The sequence below is a fragment of the Thalassophryne amazonica genome, chromosome 13, assembly GCF_902500255.1.
Source record: "Thalassophryne amazonica chromosome 13, fThaAma1.1, whole genome shotgun sequence".
NCBI lineage: Eukaryota > Metazoa > Chordata > Actinopteri > Batrachoidiformes > Batrachoididae > Thalassophryne > Thalassophryne amazonica.
The window spans coordinates 39,712,459-39,732,397 of record NC_047115.1 but is presented as its reverse complement, the minus strand read 5'-3'; the positions used below and the strand labels follow the sequence as shown (position 1 = coordinate 39,732,397).

General features: G+C 40.0%; 1 protein-coding gene across 2 annotated transcripts in view; it reads left to right on the top strand.

The window, feature by feature from the left end:
- LOC117523628 (hsp70-Hsp90 organizing protein-like) overlaps positions 1 to 15,616 on the top strand; it is a 34,819-nt gene extending 19,203 nt beyond the window's left edge. Inside the window, exons 4-16 of one of the 2 annotated variants that reach the window (XM_034185200.1) lie at positions 1,557 to 1,613; positions 1,716 to 1,925; positions 4,619 to 4,732; positions 5,278 to 5,323; positions 5,470 to 5,560; positions 5,652 to 5,793; positions 7,492 to 7,596; positions 9,588 to 9,681; positions 11,141 to 11,174; positions 11,316 to 11,393; positions 11,546 to 11,648; positions 11,731 to 11,846; positions 15,126 to 15,616. In XM_034185200.1, the coding sequence (XP_034041091.1) occupies positions 1,557 to 1,613; positions 1,716 to 1,925; positions 4,619 to 4,732; positions 5,278 to 5,323; positions 5,470 to 5,560; positions 5,652 to 5,793; positions 7,492 to 7,596; positions 9,588 to 9,681; positions 11,141 to 11,174; positions 11,316 to 11,393; positions 11,546 to 11,648; positions 11,731 to 11,846; positions 15,126 to 15,261 (1,326 nt within the window). In that variant the 3' untranslated portion in view covers positions 15,262 to 15,616. The remainder of the gene's footprint in view (positions 1 to 1,556; positions 1,614 to 1,715; positions 1,926 to 4,618; positions 4,733 to 5,277; positions 5,324 to 5,469; positions 5,561 to 5,651; positions 5,794 to 7,491; positions 7,597 to 9,587; positions 9,682 to 11,140; positions 11,175 to 11,315; positions 11,394 to 11,545; positions 11,649 to 11,730; positions 11,847 to 15,125) is intronic. The other variant, XM_034185201.1, reaches the window with a different exon arrangement.
- The last annotated feature ends 4,323 nt before the right edge of the window (positions 15,617 to 19,939 follow it).

Here is a 19,939-nt window from a genome sequence, read left to right as displayed (position 1 = left end):
CACGCCACTTTCATGTTCCCAGCCTAAGAAAAGTTTCTTCAGAGGTGTGAGTTGAAGGCCGTCTGGACCGGCTCTTCCACCAAACATTCCCAGAAAACCCTCACCATGCATTTAGGCTTCCAGGTCTGCTCAGTGGCTTGCTCCGCCATCTGAGCCCACTCACCAGCAAGACAGCTGGTTGCAGGTCTGATGACTGACAGGATTACAAAATTGATCATCGATCTTTGACCAAGGATGTTGTGGTACTACGGGGTATGAACACCCGTGTGCTCCAACAAGGTGTTCGATATGTACTGTCCATGACAGCCACAGACATCCAACAACAAAACACCACTCTGATTCAGATCAGATGGCCATTTCTCCCAATTACTCTTATCCAAGCTTCTCCACCATTGCCCACTTGAGCTTTGAAGTCCCTCAGTAGATCTAAGGAGTCTTTAGCAGGAACCTTTTCCAGAATTACACTTGAAGAGTCTCCAAGAAGGCTGGATACTCTGTAACTGCTGTTTGTTGTACATACACAACAAACAGCAGTTACAGAGTATCCAGTCTTCTTGGCAGTACCAAATAGTAGTTGGTATTGCTCAACCTCCTGCTCAAGCTTTCCCACCAGAGAGGTAGTACTCCACATTCCAAGAGTTAAGTACCATAGCAGACTGTCAATCCATATGGGCATTTACCCCTGTTCACTGGCCTGAACACAGTGCACCAGACCCTTTGAACTCCCCTTGAGGGTGGTGAGCACCCATGCTGTAGGCCCAGCCACCAGGCACTCACCTTCGGGTTCTCCCCCAGAGGAGGCCTTCCTGGGGATGTTGGAAAAGCTTCTTTCCCTAATCTGGGCAAGGTGACTCTGTCCTTTTTTTGTGTCCATCATAAAGAATCTATTGGATCTCCCTTTGTCTCCTCACCTGGGACCAATTTGCCAAGGGTGACCCTACCAGTAGCTAATGATCCAGATAGCACAGCTCCCAGGATCACTGGAGCATACAAACCCATCCACTATGATAAGGTGGTGATCCAGGGAGGGTATTGTCCTATTATTGACAGCTAAATGATGGCTAAAAGTCATCATTATTGCTTATTTTATCATCTCAAAACAAAAGATTGAAGATGCACTTTTCCTTATGCTTACCATTTTTTAACATATTCTGCTGACCTAAGCAGCGTAACTTTACCTAGTTAACGCCATCTGAACCACAGTCACTCTGAATCCATTCTAAACCAGTGTGCTGCTTTCAGATACTTCAACATGGCCACATTTTTAGTTTGTATATTTGTAACTTTTTCCCACATTTTACTATATTTACATTGTTTTTTCTTCAGTAACTGTATCTTATGCTGTGTCAGACTGTTGCAGTAGCCTTCCTCTTATTGAAACACAGCTGTCTGAATAGGTTCAATTGATTTTTAAATATTAGTTTTTAAAATTATTATTTTTTTTATTTTTTTTTACCAAATTAATTGGTTGGATTGACCAATTGGTTCAACCCAGTCATTATATTTTGCTATGATGAATGATGTCAACCATGATGATTCTCTTCTCTCCTCCCCAGCGTCGTCGGAAACGAAAGAAGCAGGAGCAGGTTAAGCAGAGTGAAAGTATTGAACAGGTAACAGTGGGCTTAGAGTTTGACTTCTGGTATTATACCGTAAACCATGTGGTGAGCCATTTCTGGTGAAGAGCTGAATGTTTGTTTGGCCTCTTGCATTAGGATGATGACGATGAGGATGGAGGTGCAGAGTCTGAATTGGAAGAGAGCGACTTGGAAGCAGAAGCTGTTGGTGACAACGAGGAGCTGGTGCTAAAAGAGGAGAACAAGGAGACAAAACCAGCTGGCTCATGCAAGTACACCAACAATCTGGACATGAATTCATCAGGAATCAAAGGATATCAGAAGTCCCATTCCAGTTCCACTGAAGAGGTACGAGCAAGAATTATTCCAGAAAAGACTATTAGTATTTTGTCTGTATGAATCCACTCACTGTATTCAGTCATTTTTTTTTTTTTCCAATTTTTTTATATAGCGCCAAATCACAACAAACAGTTGCTCCAAGGCGCTTTATATTGTAAGGCAAGGCCATACAATAATTATGTAAAACCCCAACGGTCAAAACGACCCCCTGTGAGCAAGCACTTGGCTACAGTGGGAAGGAAAAACTCCCTTTTAACAGGAAGAAACCTCCAGCAGAACCAGGCTCAGGGAGGGGCAGTCTTCTGCTGGGACTGGTTGGGGCTGAGGGAGAGAACCAGGAAAAAGACATGCTGTGGAGGGGAGCAGAGATCGATCACTAATGATTAATGCAGAGTGGTGCATACAGAGCAAAAAGAGAAAGAAACAGTGCATCATGGGAACCCCCCAGCAGTCTACGTCTATAGCAGCATAACTAAGGGATGGTTCAGGGTCACCTGATCCAGCCCTAACTATAAGCTTTAGCAAAAAGGAAAGTTTTAAGCCTAATCTTAAAAGTAGAGAGGGTGTCTGTCTCCCTGATCTGAATTGGGAGCTGGTTCCACAGGAGAGGAGCCTGAAAGCTGAAGGCTCTGCCTCCCATTCTACTCTTACAAACCCTAGGAACTACAAGTAAGCCTGCAGTCTGAGAACGAAGCGTTCTAATGGGGTGATATGGTACTACGAGGTCCCTAAGATAAGATGGGACCTGATTATTCAAAACCTTATAAGTAAGAAGAAGAATTTTAAATTCTATTCTAGAATTAACAGGAAGCCAATGAAGAGAGGCCAATATGGGTGAGATATGCTCTCTCCTTCTAGTCCCCGTCAGTACTCTAGCTGCAGCATTTTGAATTAACTGAAGGCTTTTTAGGGAACTTTTAGGACAACCTGATAATAATGAATTACAATAGTCCAGCCTAGAGGAAATGAATGCATGAATTAGTTTTTCAGCATCACTCTGAGACAAGACCTTTCTGATTTTAGAGATATTGCGTAAATGCAAAAAAGCAGTCCTACATATTTGTTTAATATGCGCTTTGAATGACATATCCTGATCAAAAATGACTCCAAGATTTCTCACAGTATTACTAGAGGTCAGGGTAATGCCATCCAGAGTAAGGATCTGGTTAGACACCATGTTTCTAAGATTTGTGGGGCCAAGTACAATAACTTCAGTTTTATCTGAGTTTAAAAGCAGGAAATTAGAGGTCATCCATGTCTTTATGTCTGTTTTGCCAACTATGGTTGAGAGAATGCAGGTTTACAGTTTAACCAATAGATTGTACTGGTTACCAATCTTTGGTTGACCTGTATAAGTCTCCTAATTAACTTTGAAGTAAAATATTGACTCCCACTATTTTGTGATCGAAAATTATACCTTGATATACATGATAGGTTTGGTGGTATTCAATTTTTGATACCTTTAAACACAGGTAGTGGTGCTGCTGCTGGATGGATGGACACACACACACACACACACACACACACACACACACACACACACACACACACACACACACACACACACACACACACACACACACACACACACACACACACACACACACACACACACACACACACACACACACACACATTATGAACAGTGCACATTATACTGCACATAGATTTTTTGTAATGACTGTATGTAAAGGGATATGTTTGCCATTTTTAAACACCCTAGTATGGGGTATTACTGTCCAAGCACAATACATGACATATAATAATGAAAAAGATAGACCACAATATTAGGTTTGAGTCTACACCTGGTTTTGTAAATTGGTACTGTTCCCTGTTTAGGGAGCACAAAAATATTAGGACAGTCCCCACTTTTGTCATGGGGAAACCATAACAGGTCTTTGAATATGTACTGATGCTGAGTGCCACTGCATCCACCACACTGGGACCTGGATGACAACCACCTAGGCAGAATACTGGTCAACACCCATCAACCAAAAGCAGTCTTCTACCTGCTGCAGCCTGGTGATACGTAGACATTCTGTTGGCCTTTTCCATCTTGCAGGGTTCTTCCATACTGAGCCACCTGTGAGCTGGATAAACCCAAGAGAAGTGTGCTGCATCCGTAAAATGTTATAGCGGATATTTTCTCACAATGCAAGTGGTGTACTTGAGCTGTGTCTCCCTATGTAACCAGTCATTACAAGGAATCTTTCCAAGAGAACTCACACCAAAGACACCATTTGTCACCTTAGGTAACTGGTTAGGATCCATACACCAGTACCCTGAAGAGATGGACCTTTTTTTCTCCTGCAAAAGTGTCAGTATTGCCAAGCATCACATTCCAAGAACTTCATGACTCCCTGAGCTCTTCATAGCCATCTCTCAATCTCAGAAGTCAAGGACCCAAAGACAGGAATGCTGTCTGAATGTGAATCAATTTCTCGATAAGTTCAGCAGTTTAACCACATACAGATACACTTCTGATTGTTAAGTCCAGGAAGTCACTAACACCCTGGCTTTAAGCACAATCGCGAAACCAGACAGTCTGACTCTTCACTCAGCTTCTCATGTGCTGCAATCAGGGTGTCCATTGATTCCACAGAGATCACAGCATAGTCCATGAAATCAGAGTCAGTAAACTTATGTACTTGTAGGTCTTGATTAATTGAAACCCACTAACGTCTTCTTTCTTGTGACTCCAGGAACCAGAATGGGATAAGAGCAGTGCCTTTTTTGCTAATGCTGCTAGCCATATTAAACCCAAAGGATCAGGTCGTAAGTCCAAAGAGAACAAGGAGAACGAGGCGAGGAAAGAGGTGAATGCATACTGGCAGATACCGTGAGATCAGCATGAGTGCATAAATCAGATATCCACTATTCATGCACAGCTTGGTGCTCCGCTGGGTCCAAAGTTTGACAGGTGGAAAGTGGAGCGTAAACTAAAAAAGCTTTGAAACTGCTGCTGGAATGTGTGTGTGTGTGTGTGTGTGTGTGTGTGTGTGTGTGTGTGTGTGTGTGTGTGTGTGTGTGTGTGTGTGTGTGTGTGTGTGTGTGTGTGTGTGTGTGTGTGTGTATAGAGTTTCTGTAGCTCAGCTGTTGACAGAAGCTTAGTGTTCGGTCTTTCATGTCTTTTAATTATTAATGCATTGCTGCATTTCTGTTATGAGGAAAAATGTATTTAACTCATGATACTAAGAGCTGCAAATAAAAAAAACTATCATGTTACTGGCACCTTTGAAGAATTCATATAATTGTTTATGACAGTGTGGCAGTAGAGGTATAGTGATATGAAATGCATGAGTCATAACATGCCAACGAAAGTATTTGTGATTATGAACTGATGAAAATAATTTACTTACAGACTAATGGATCTGACACTGTGACTAAGAAAAGTGCTTCACTCACAGGTAAAAACTAAATATCAAATAAAAGGCTTATTTGTACAACAATTCATTCATTGAGATATGCTAAAATGTTAGCTTATATAATGTGTATTTCACCATTGACAACTTACATGTATAAAAATGTTCACATGCCATTTTTATTCTTGCAGAAAAAGGGATTAAGCTTGTCCAGGAGGGGCAGTATGCACAAGCAGTCAGTATGTTTACAGAAGCCATCAAATATGATCCAAAGGATTACAGGTACATCATCTAGTCAGAACCGGAATAATGCACAAGGACCAGAGACCTCTTTTGTGTGCAAGTTTTTATTCATTTATTTGTTTTTAAAAAGGTTCTTTGGGAATCGTTCCTATTGCTATATCTGTTTGGAGCAGTACCCTCAAGCTCTGGCTGATGCTGAACGTTCCATTCAGATGGCTCCAGACTGGCCAAAAGGACACTTTCGAAAAGGAAGTGCTCTGATGGGCATGAAGGTGGGGACATGGCACAGTGGTCATGGTGTTTTATATGTAGAAGAATTAAGGGCCCGGTCACACAGCACACAGTGATCGCAAAAAGTCACACGTTGAGAAAAAGTGGACGAATGAGCCTGCACTTCTCCCATCACCGAAAAGCCTGCGAGTCCAGAGGACATAAAAGAATAAAACAAAACCTAAACTAACAAAAGAAAAACGAAGCGACCGGCGACCATGATGCTTTAAACAAAATCCAAAGGAAACATTCATGATGACGTGACTTGACAGCGGGTATCAGACTGAGCGCCAGCCTGTGCTCTCAACAGCACCTGCAGCTATGAGAACTGGGGAGACATAACTGACTTGAAAGAATAGATAGAACGTTTGGCTGGGGACAGTGCTTGAACCTTTTGCTTCCACTGCAGATTAATTTGAAATCTTTTGAAAACGCCTGTGTGTCAGACATTACGCCTCATTCCAGAAGATTTTATCTAAAATTTCTCATGCATTTTTTGTCAAGATGGGCATGGAACAAAATATTGTTTTTCGTGCTTTTTCCTAAAACTGGTTGTCTTGACAACAATATGTCTTCATGGTTGCAACGTGCGTGTGCACACCAGCCAGAGACTGCTGCAACGTGCGTAAATAGTTGCTGCTATTGTTTCTGTATGAAAATGTTGCTTTTCGTCCCACAAATTTACAAGTCACATTCAGCTCGTCTGAGCTTTAGTTATTGATCCATTCAGATATCGTCAACATTCGTCCAAGACATCAGACTTGGGCGGTTGGATGAACTTGGATGACAATCAAACACAATGCTGACGGTGCGGGAACTACAGAAACGATGGGGAACAGTCAACACAGAAAACAAAACGGAATACGGACGAATTGAGGTTGTCGTCGGGATTCATTCACATTTTTCAACAGTTTGAAAATCCTGACAAAGCGCCAGCTGCAGGAATGAAGTTGGACGATGGTTAAACGCTATCTCCAAAAGTCAACGCAAGTCTAGATTTCTTGTTTTGGCTTTGGTGTCCTTCGTTAGTGCCATGTGACCGGGGCTTTAACAGCATCACACCTGGGCCAGGTTTCATAAAGCGGTCTAATCTTGTTTAGTCATGTACTTGACTCATCTTTTGCCATTAGTTGTTGCACAAAATGTTTAGTTGGTTAAAGTTTTGCGTTACCTGACTGAACTTTTTAGTCTGGTACAGAGGAGGCTAATCTTTTAGGTGAGAAAACTTCTGTGTCTTACCTCAAAAAAGGTGGCTATCATGTACCACCAACTGATGGAGGAAGGAAGGAGAGACTTGTGGCAGGAGCGGATGTTCCAAGGCTGGAATAATCCATTGGAGATGTTAAATGGATGCCAAGGTTGGGAGCGTGTCTCCTCTGCTATGGCAGACTCAGCCATGTTTGTAGCAGACGGACCAACCCGGAAGTAAACAAAACTGTCGTGCATTGGAAGGGTTTCTTGGCAACGGCACTTTTGAGGCTGCTATGACTGTGAAAATCATTGACTAACTTAAAATGGCTAATCTACAAGTTTAGCTGTCAATGTGAAATGGAGATTAGACGGATAATGTTGGGTGACTAAACTTAGTTGACTAAGGTTTGTAAACTACAAGATTAGACTGCTTTATGAAACCGGGCCCTGAGCACTTATGACATGGTTTAAGTTAATTAACTCTTCTTGGGTTTCTGTGTGTCCTACAGCGATACAGTGAGGCTGAAAAAGCTATGGAGCAGGTTTTGAAACTGGATAAAGACTGTGAGGAGGCTCTCAACGATTTGTTTAATTGCAAAGTGCTCCAGTTAATGGTAAATGCAAGCCTTTATAATGTTGTTGTTGTTATTATTCCCTGTGCTGGCAATGGCTTTGTGCTTGAACCACAAAAATTTAGATGAGTGAGTGAGTGAGCTAGTCCTTTAAACCCAGGCTGTATGGACATTAATTCAGTAACAGTTACCGTATTTTCCGGAGTATAAGTTGCAGGGGATTTTTTTTTTTTTTTTTTGCTAGTTTGAGAGGTCCTGTGATTTATATTCCATGTGACTTACATACGGGGAAAAAAAAAATTCTGATTCACGACCAAAAATTTCTTTACACTTGAAATGAGAATAAGATCAACTTTATTTATCCTAAAGGAAAGACACTGCCTATTCATTTTAAAATATGAGGGGTGGAAACTTACTTTCTGCACACATTTAAAACAGAGTCCGGTCACATTTAAAGCGTTCTTTAAATGAGCGATCATGCTGGCGTTACTATTTGAGCTTTTCCTCATGTTGGGCTCCAGATAAAATACAATTAGCAGTCATGCTCACTGCAAGCAAATAAATATGAATATATGTCTTTAACAAACAGTAAAGATTGCTGTCTAATGACACAAAGACCTGTGCCGTAAAAACGCAGAGGAACAGACATTCATGTCTGTGTGTGTGGAGAAAGAACGGGGAAACATAACTGAAATGAAAGAATAGATAGAGTGTTTGGCTAGGGACAGTGTTGGAACCTTTTGCTTCCACTGCACATTAATTTGAAATGTTTTGAAACACCTGTGTGTCAGGCATTAGGCCTCATTCCAGAAGATTTTATCAAAAATTTCTCGTGCCTTTTTTAGCAAGATGGGAATAGAACAAAATAACTATAGTTTTTGCTTTTTGGCCTAGGACTCCTAGATTTTCCATATATTTCCAAAAATAAGCAAATGCATAAATAAAAATAAAACCCTACGTGAATATTGGTGAAAGCAGTTAGTTCTTCTTAAAGCTAGAGGGCAGCCTAAATCGAACAAAACTGACTTTAACTTCTACTGCAATACAAGCATTATAATGCCTCTTTATTTTAGAAACATCCTGTAAAATTACAGCTCATTTTAATGAAGAGAACACTTATCTTGGAGGAATTCAAATGAATAACATTTTATTCACCTTTTAACAGCATCTGCAGGAGGGTGTGCATATATCAGCTTTTGACAAGACTGGAAGTTACCTTTTGACCATGGGTGATGCGTGTGCATGTAGCATGCACATTGATGACCATGAGATGTCTTGTAAATCACTACAGGTGTTATCAGGTTGCAAAAAATAGCATTTTTAGCTTTAGAAGAGTTTATTTCTTGCTAGCTTACACATAATACATGAGAAACATGTTAGATTTATACAGAAATGCAGCAATTTCTGAGCATTTTCCGCCATGTTGTATTAGCATCCAGAGAGAGACCAGCCAGTGATGTCACAGTGCCTCTCTGCTCTGATTGGCTGTCACCGTGATCTATGATGTCACTGTCATTGACTGTGTTGGTCTCAACCTTTGCTGTAATAAGTACTTCAAGGCTGTCTGTTCTTTTCCCTTCAGGGGAACTTTTTATGAATTTTTATCTAGACAATGCAAATTTTGATTGTATTGGTAATGTCATGTTATGAATACCCTATTTGAGGACTAATAAATAAAATTATACTGGTGCCAAAGAAAATTATTTTTCTGCCTTAAATCTTAAAAAACTTAGTGGCCCTATACCTTTTAATTAATCTATTAGTAGAAGCGGTTCTTGCATGATGTTTAATGTTCTGGTGTCTGCGCGAAAAGGAAGACTTCATTTGCTGTGCTGCAGCTGGTGAACATGGACACCTGCTGGATGGTTCAAGATTGTGTATCAATATCAAATACTGAATTTCATATTTAACAGCCACAGTCAGCATAGGGTCTATATGTGCACTAACGCGTACATTGCTTGTTGTATTCAGAGGCTCAATTCCTTTAATTGTATTTTTGTGACATTTTTGTTTCTCTCCCTTGCTTTGCTCAGGAACTTGGTTTTGAAGAAGTACAAAGTGTTCTACTATTAGAGAAGTTCTCATCTGTACAGGCTGTGTTATCATCTTGTTCTGATTTTTCCCGGGGTAAGAACACATGTTCAGACTCTTTTCTCTTTTAGCACCACAGGTTGTATAATTGCCTATTCTAAAATGTTATGCAAAACAATAGTTTTCTGCTATGATTTAATGTATTTAGGTAGGAGCATGTGCCAGGATTACACTGGGGATCAACTCTTATGAATTTATACATGGCAATGATATCGTGTTGAAATTGAAAACAGAAACGGCACCTTAGCGATGCTACCGAGAGTGAGACAAGTGATGTTCTTTCAACATTCTGACCTACGTTTTCCTCAGTCTACATCACCCTTTACTCAAATGTGATATATACATGACTGGCAGCCTTTCACAGCTGTCTTTATCATTTCTTTCTGTCCACTGGGTCTGTTCGACCCCCTTGGTTGTTCTTTTAAGTCATCCAGAGTTTCTCTCCTGATGTGTCTGTCTCTGTCTTCCACAGTGACAAACACAGTTCCTCACAATTTTCATTTGCAACACTGGAGTTTTGCAGCTGTTGCCGTTACAAAGTGGACACTGAAGACTCTTCCAATGTGATATATACCCATAAGTCTGTGTACAAGTGGTGGTGTCTCATCTCATGAAATAGTGATTTTTGTTTCTTTTTTAAAATCTGAAATAAGGATTTAACGGATTGAAAAACTGATGGATCAGGTCGGATCAGTGTTTTTGATCATGGACCAGTTCATTTACCAGGTCAGCAAAAAAGGGGAGACAAATATAGCTTTGCAAGTGGTGCACCACTAAGCTAAACTCGGGAGGGGGGTGGTAGTTCCAGAGCTCAGCAAGGCGTAGTGCACACTCTGTCACCAGTTCCTGATATTTCGTAGTATTTCTTTTCATGCAAAGACCCCAACACGCACTGAATCTGCATCAAGCTGAGCACAGTTTCCTTTTACATGCTCTGTTCACATGAAGGGACAATTACTTCTGTTTCATTGAAATGGTGCATCTTTAAAAACAAGTCATTATGTTGATAAATCTGTATTTTACACAATTATGTAAACTTCACAGTTATACACGCGAGACAGTCTGCTTCAATCATGGATAAACTATGGTTTGTTACACCACTAGTTTGAAATGTTTTTTTTTTGTTACGAAAAATAAAACTTGAATGACTGTCCTAGCAGTGCAAGTTATACTGTATGTAGTCTGTACAATGTCATCAAGTTCAACTTTGGCCATGCCCACTGAGACGTCAAGCGTTCCACTCAATGGCTTGATCAACGTGGTAATTAGATAAGCCTAGAGTGTGTTTTGTGCATACCTTTTCCTCCCATAAACACAGCAAGTTCACATTATGGACAACTAGCAAATGATTTAAGTTAATTTGCACACCTCGGGTCAGTCTTCAGGTTGTGAGCACTCTTAGGCAGATATAGGTTATGTGTTAGTAACTCCTGCACAATGTTCGTGTCTGGTAGTGTAGTGTTATACATTCAGTTTGCACTTTATCTCTCTGCAGCTGGGAGCCAGGATTTATCAGTTCTCCAGCCAGGGTAGGTAACTACTTAGTCAGTCATTCGTCTCCTGGCTGTAGTGTTTTTTTTTTAACTTGACAGTTGTCAACATGTATTAATCAACAAATGAGGTATCTGAACAGGCTTGTTCACATTGTTTGTCTGTCTATTTCCTTTTAGAAGTCCTTGTCCATCTTTATGGGTGGGCAACGTAACCACCGAGTTGACTGAGAAACACCTCTGGGACCTTTTCAAAATGTGTGATCCCATTCCAGGAAAACTGAATGAGTAGAAATGAGGCCATATAAGCACTATTTTTTAGTCAGCATATAGGTGTATTTGTGCAGAAACATGTACTGTAATATTTAACGGCGGTTATTGACTTTTGTGTTGTTTGCTTTGTGCTGTAGGTATGGTGAAATAGAGAGTATCCGTGTGCTGCATGAGAGATTCTGTGCCTTTGTCAATTTCAAGAATGCAAATATGGCAGCTCATGCCATGGAGAAACTAAATGTGAGTGCTGTTCTCATTCTTGTAGTATTGTCAAGAATGCATTTATGGATGGACGTTGGTGTGTGTGTTCATCCCCTCACAGGGCTACTGCATTGAGAACACACGTTTAGTGGTACGCTATCCTGACCGCCGCACTCAAAGGGTTCTTCCACTAAAGACCTGCCTCCCTGTCACACAGCAGGCAGGGCCAGCTGCTGGGTAACATTTGACTCTACAGGCTCCATGAATTAAACAACCCCAAATCATAAAAACTGGGACAGTATGGAAAATGCAAAAAAACAAAAAATCCCAAGCACTGATTCTTTCATTTAGCTTAACTTCTACTTCATTGTGGACAGTATGAAACCACACTATTTTTAATGCTTTGAGTAATCGACTTCATTTCATTCCTTGATATAATTACTTTCAGGACTGCAACACATTCCAATAAATGTTGGGATACAAATTTACTTGTATGTAATGTTGCATTCCTTCTTGCAACACTGAAAAATGTTTTGGCATTGAGGATACAAATCAGTTAAGTATATCAGGTGGCAGCACAGTGGCTTAGTGGTTAGCACTGTTGCCTCACAGCAAGAAGGTCATGGGGTCTATTCCCACCTGTGGCCTTTCTATGTGGAGTTTGCATGTTCTTCCCATGTTTGCGTGGGTTTCCTCCGGGTGCTCCGGTTTCCTCACACATTTAAAGACATGCAGGTTAGGTGAACTGGAAACTTTATAATTGCGCAGGTCTCCCTTGCAAAAAGATCTTGATCTCAGTGGGTCTAACCTGGTTAAATAAAGGCTAAATTAAAGATTAAACAGTCATACCTTTGTAACGTGTGCAGAATGCATTTTTGCATTGTCTTGTTGAAAATTGCACAGACATCCCTGAAAAAGATGTAGTCTTGAAGGCAGCATATGTTGCTCTAAAATCTCAATGTATGTTTCTGTGGCATCAATGTATGTTGTGGCATTGAGGATACAAATCAATTAAGTATATCAGGTGGCAGCACAGTGGCTTAGTGGTTAGCACTGTTGCCTCACAGCAAGAAGGTCATGGGCTCTATTCCCACCTGTGGCCTTTCTATGTGGAGTTTGCATGTTCTTCACGTGTTTGTGTGGGTTTCCTCCGGGTGCTCCGGTTTCCTCACATGTTTAAAGACATGCAGGTTAGGTGAACTGGAAACTTTATAATTGCACAGGTCTCCCTTGCAAAAAGATCTTGATCTCAGTGGGTCTAACCTGGTTAAATAAAGGTTAAATTAAAGATTAAACAGTCATACCTTTGTAACGTGTGCAGAATGCATTTTTGCATTGTCTTGTTGAAAAATGCACAGACATCCCTGGAAAAGATGTAGTCTTGAAGGCAGCATATGTTGCTCTAAAATCTCAATGTATGTTTCTGCATTAATGCTGCCATTACAGAAGTGTAAATTAACCATTTGTCAAAGGTACTGACAACTGTATATGATAACAGACCCTGGCTTTTGGACTTGTTGCCAATAGTCTTTGGTCCACATCGCCTGGCATCCATTTCTTCCAAAAACAAATCAATCAATCAATCAATTTTTTTATATAGCGCCAAATCACAACAAACAGTTGCCCCAAGGCGCTTTATATTGTAAGGCAAGGCCATACAATAATTATGTAAAACCCCAACGGTCAAAACGACCCCCTGTGAGCAAGCACTTGGCTACAGTGGGAAGGAAAAACTCCCTTTTAACAGGAAGAAACCTCCAGCAGAACCAGGCTCAGGGAGGGGCAGTCTTCTGCTGGGACTGGTTGGGGCTGAGGGAGAGAACCAGGAAAAAGACATGCTGTGGAGGGGAGCAGAGATCGATCACTAATGATTAAATGCAGAGTGGTGCATACAGAGCAAAAAGAGAAAGAAACAGTGCATCATGGGAACCCCCCAGCAGTCTACGTCTATAGCAGCATAACTAAGGGATGGTTCAGGGTCACCTGATCCAGCCCTAACTATAAGCTTTAGCAAAAAGGAAAGTTTTAAGCCTAATCTTAAAAGTAGAGAGGGTGTCTGTCTCCCTGATCTGAATTGGGAGCTGGTTCCACAGGAGAGGAGCCTGAAAGCTGAAGGCTCTGCCTCCCATTCTACTCTTACAAACCCTAGGAACTACAAGTAAGCCTGCAGTCTGAGAGCGAAGCCCTCTATTGGGGTGATATGGTACTACGAGGTCCCTAAGATAAGATGGGACCTGATTATTCAAAACCTTATAAGTAAGAAGAAGAATTTTAAATTCTATTCTAGAATTAACAGGAAGCCAATGAAGAGAGGCCAATATGGGTGAGATATGCTCTCTCCTTCTAGTCCCCGTCAGTACTCTAGCTGCAGCATTTTGAATTAACTGAAGGCTTTTTAGGGAACTTTTAGGACAACCTGATAATAATGAATTACAATAGTCCAGCCTAGAGCCTAACAAACCATCTGTCCACTTGCCCATGCGGTTATATCAGCTATTTATGAATGATGGTTCTTGATGTAGTGCCTTCTGAGGGACTGGAAATAACAGGTGTTCAGCTTAGGCCTGAGTCTTTGCCCTTTACTCACTGAAATGCCTTCAGATTCCTTCAATCATTTAATGATATGCACTGTAGAGGGAGAAATATGCAAATCCCTTCTCAATATTTATTTCTCAGCTTGTACAAGGTCAAAAATGCAAAAGTTTAGATCAGCTAAAAGACAGGTCCTAGGGGATGTTGTGGATACAAAAAAAAAATTGAAAGTAAATAATACTTGGTAGGAGTAAATGAGTGGGTTTTTTTTTTTTTCCCAAAAAATGAATTCCGATTTATGTCTATTTGCTTGGCGTTTCAGCTGTGGTTAGTTGATATGTGATTGAGGTGGATACTTTTGTACAGGAGACTTTGCTTGACATTTTGATGTATAATAAGTGTATGTTGGTGTCAGCATTGGTTAGTTATGAGTGTTCAAATTTTCCAAAACAGGGCAAGTCCCCAAATTTGGGACTCTAGGGTTTAAGAGGTTAAGGAACATTGTTTTAAAACATTTCAATAATTTTGTCACACATTGGTTAACAAATTAGAGATCTCCTGCCCATCTTTGGTCCTCAAAGACGCAGCCTTTCATGGGTACTACTTTTGTCAGAAATTATGATCACCTGCTGACATAATCTGTTTGAATAACATTATTTAATGAATTGTTTTATTTTATTGTTATACTCCATTACTAGCTATAAATTTCCCTCACCCTAATTTTTTTAATGTGTTACAGCCTGAAATGCAGTAATAGATGTATAATAAATGTTGAACACATAAAACATGAAATTTCTTGGGTTCATACTGTTTGTGATGAAGTAGAAGTCAAAGTAAATGGAAGAAACACTTTTTTCCCTCTTTTTCTTTAATTTGTCTCACCCTTTTCTGATTTTGGAGTTGCACAACTGGAATGCTGTTTGTTCGGTTTTAATGAAGCTATCAGGCGTTACTATGATGTCTGTCTTGTTTCTCTCTGCACAGTCCCAGGCGGCGTGGCCCAGTGAATGGAGATGAGTGTTACTTCTGGAGAACCACTGGCTGCCATTTTGGGGACAAATGCCGCTACAAACACATTCCTGAACAGAAAGGCAAGGACAGGAAACCCTGGCAGCCTTGAGCTCGGTTTGTTCAGAAACTTTGGCGTATAGACTGAACAAATGGAACTGGTACTAACTGGACCAGGGATCTAAGTGGATAGATAACATTTGCAAGGACTGAGAGTCAGATGGTTTTTGCTCCAACCACATTCTGCATTGGATGTTGTTCCTCGTTACAACTTTAACCAGAGAGAAGCAACTAACCTTTGAAATAATTAAGCGTAATCTTTGGAAATGAAACCTTTGTATGCTCAGCCCTTCTGTGCACATGGTGGCTTATCCTGGCTTTAAGGGATACATCTAAGATCAGATCACAAACCTGCAGTTAACAGTGTCTTCACTGTTGCTTCCCCATTAAAGGGGAAGTGAAACTGCTTTGGCCCACTGTTGAAAATAGTTATAGCTCTGTTTTGTTCAGCAATAATGAAAGGGCACACTGTGTTTTTTATAGGCCAAGGTCCTTCACAGACAAAACCAGGGACCTTCTCTTGAGAAAATGTCTCTCTTTATTGTGCACCTGACTTTTAATAGTTCATGTGAACTTATTCCTAACCACAGCCTGGCTGTGATCACATCAGTCTCTGCTTTAAACCAAGATTCATGTCCCGCTTTTCTTTCTGTACCAGAAACAGATTGTCCACCAGACCAAAGACTTGGCAGCCAGAGATACCTGGTATTTCAAACCCTTCCGGTCTGGCAAGTTTTTCTTTCGACGAATAGACAGCAAAACGGTGTCATTTTGCTGTACTCTGTAGCCCTTTATCGTAAAGACAAAGGATAAGTGCACATAAACACCAACTGAATTAAGGTATTGTAAAATTTAAATATAATTTTTACTCATATCGGGCTACTCTTTTGTTGAAACATAGTCATACTGAATGTTTGTTTCGTGATGTTAACAACACGCACAAGCACCAACATGTCTGCAGTCAGACAGAAGAACCGCTGTCCTTGTCGTACACACTAAGACTGTAAGAAGTAGGGCCACAGGCACCTTTTTGGAATGGAGTTGGTGGCATCTCACATCCTAATTAAGAGTGTACAAATGTTCAAACTGTGGTTTCCAAATGGCATAGTGTCACATTTTCAGGTTTCAAGTTCTGTGTTCTCTACAGAATCCTGTATAAAGCTTTTCACAGATGTGCTAGACAAACAATGCAATAATTGTTTATATGTGATGTGATCACAGTATTCTTGCAGGTAGTGATCGCTGACAGTGGAACAGTTTGTGCATACTTGCAATGACAAATGCAATATACTTTTGCTACTGGTTTTGTCCATCTAAGTTTATTTTATTCCTGTTTTTAGTGTGCCTTTACTACTACAGGTACAGGCACTGTGTGATAACTGGCGACAGCCTTACAGTTAGCACGCATATAGTTTTCAGTTCAACTTTGGTTTTTTGTTTTGTTTGTACATTTCCAGAAGTCTGCAATAACCCTGTACCTTTGTCAACTTCATTTTGATGTAGCCGACTTACTTGCACCAAACAACTTGTGGTTATCTTCGGTATGTTCCCCCGGTGGCTTTTTGTTGCACGTGACAGGGAGATACGTTAGTAGTATGGTCAGTAGAAGTGTTGACCTGTGTGCACAGTGCAAATAATTGTTTTGAATTTATATTGAGCTATCATTGTGCTTTAATGGAACATTTGCATCATGATCATGAAATTATAGGGTGTTTCAAAAAAGTGCCACAAAATCATTTAACTCTAATTCTGCAATGGCTAATCTAAATTCAGTTTTTATTTTCATACATCAAGATAGATGTGAGAAATTTCTTCTGATGTAGTTTGAGACTGATCCAATGAGGATGCCATTTACAATCGAGCAAAAAGGGAAACTGGTTGCGTTCTACTAGTACAAATCGATCTTGCAAACCCAAGTGATCATGTCTGTAAATACATATCAGCATGTCGTGTCTTGCTTTGCAATAGACAAATTTCACTTGCAGCTCGAACGTGATCGTCTGCGCTCTATTTTTGTGCTAACAGTGCAAACGGCACCACATTTTCTAAGTCTCCAGCGAGTAGTGTTTGATGTGAGTGTGTGACACCTGGAATTTGGGCGACACCTGCCGCGGGAGGGATTGAATGGGCTCTCTGTCTTTCAGCTGCTGCTGTGCGAGAATAGTTGTAGAGACACATGTACGAGGCATTGGAGACGGCTCCAAATTTTCGCGACTGGCATGCAATTCCTCCTTCGTGCGCTAGTCGGCTTCAATCATGTTATGTGTGAAGGGGCCCTTAAAGGGAGATCTGGCTGAACCAGAGGAGCGGTGCACATATTGAGCACATCTTGTGAATGCCAAAACTCTTACAAACTGAGGTGGAATTAGAAATGAACATCCCTGAGATATGCTTCAAGATGACATATGGCAGATATCAGTATCCAAAGTATATATTTTCTGTGGCTTTATTTTTGTGGCTCTTTTTTTTTCCTTTCTTTTTGTTTTGTATGTTTTTGTCTGGCAGTAGATCTCAAAAAGATAGTTTAAAATGGCATAGTGCTGAATAAATTATGCTCAGTTATGTGCACACATGTCCACAGTTTTTAAACTTTAAAAAACAAATCTCCCCCACTTCAGTTTCAGTATTTTGTTTTAACCAAAAAAACAGTCTTGCAGCTGTGCACTGAAACTAACCTAATTTGCTGTTTGAACACTAAGCGGTGCATTAAAACCCATTAGAACATATGTTTGTTCCTCACTACACAATTAAAGCTACAACACCTGGCTATAAATCCACACTACACCCAACGATGAAGTATGCACCTACTGCATAGTGAGTATTTATTTTCTTATTTATACTTTTTTCCTTTGTTTTTACACCTTAAAAGCTATATTGAGCTTTTTAATTTGCAGACTGTTTTTTTTTTTTCCCTTTCCACTTCATGCTAAGTTAAAGAAAACATGTTTTCGACAAGGCCCCTGTCCTATTATTGCTGGTTTTACAGTATTTGCTTTGTGAAACGTTTGCTGTTTTGAAGTATTTAGTGGAAACACTGTCACATGCTGCACTTCTGCCTTTATTGTATTTTCGTCTTGTGGCCAAAAGTTTGTGAAAGAGGTATTCTACATCAGACCGTGAAAGTGCATTTGTTGGTTTTTGCTAATGCTGTTGGTGCTGTTAGCTGCAGTTGCACAGTGCGTTTAATGTTATGGTGACTATTACAAGACCTGTAAAATGGAATTTTGTTGCCAGTGTATCTTAATTTTAATGTGGCGTCTGTTTCAGAATGGAACAGAAGACTTCTGAGTTAACGTTCTGCATTTCCACACGTTCTAGCAAATGCCTCATGAAAATTTTATTTTGAATTATGAACAACTCATTGATAATTAGGGCACTCCAGTTGTTTTCTTAATTTCCTAAATATGTTATTATGCTGCATTGCCAAAGAGCATTTTTATATTAATAAATGTGTTTGTATCACTCATCTCTCTGTCTCTGTGACCCAGTGAGGATAGTGATGAGAAAAAGGGCAAATATACTGAACTTTAAGGTTTTGTTTTGTTTTTGTTTTGTTTTTTTAAGATGTTGCAGTGGTATGTCGTTTCTGTATCTTCCAGTAGGTGTCAGTGTTTCACAAGAAAAGTCACCATTGATCAACTGGAAGAGCCCATTTTACTGGACATCTTTAAGTAAAATGTTTATTACAATGAAGAAGTAATTCAGTCTGCCCCATCTCAGCATGCATCTAGATGCCTAAAAGGTTTTAATAGGGTTTGAGTTAATGTAGCCCTCCCAACACACTATTTATTTTATGTCACCTTTTTACTTAAGTACAGTTTTGGAACATATTAGCACTCTGAAATGGGCTAAAATAAATGTATAAATGGGATAAGCTGTGTGTTTGATTTATCAGGTTTATGGGACATTTGTTAGTTATGGCGTCACATACCTGGTTGTACAACAGTCTGTTAATACCAATGCACAAAATCAGGAAAAAGTGTGAACTTTAAAATGGAGCATGCACACAAAACCTTACTGTTCTGCAACTACTTCTGGTAACGTCCAGTTTCTTAAGTTGGCTGCACCAGATGTTTGCATCTGCTGATCTGTTCGAATCTTAAACTGATTAGTTCCTTGATTTGTAAGTCATTTCGGAATAATATGTCTTCCAAATAAAGGCAGGTAAATTATCCACTGTATTCTAATTATATGTTCCCAACACCTGGCAGAACGAAAACCAGAAATTACACACACACACACAGACACACTTTCTGCAGTTTGTAAGAAAATTTGATTGTTTTTAATCAGACATTTTGAGACAGTTACTTAGTAATCTTCTATAATGGTCTTCATGTTGTCATGTACCAGGTCGTCCATGTTGGAAGAAATCGTTTTTTGAATTGAAAAATTGAAAATTTGACATTATGTTTCTAATGTCAAAATGAGCTGGTTCCTTTAAAGCAACAGTGTGTAAGATTTAGGGGCTTTTATTAGCAGAAATGGAATATAACATTGATAACCATCTGCTCAATAGTGTATGTTTACCTGCAATAATCAATAGATTTCTTTTCATAAGCTTAGAATGAGCCCATCACATGGGAGTGGGACCCCTCATGGAGTCCATTGTGTTGCAGTGTCATGAGGGACACACTTACCCTGTTTTTTTGCATTTTGCAGGATTATACACAGTTATCACAAGAGAAGGCAAGGGAGCATGAATCTCCATTGCCAAAGAAGCAAAAATGAGA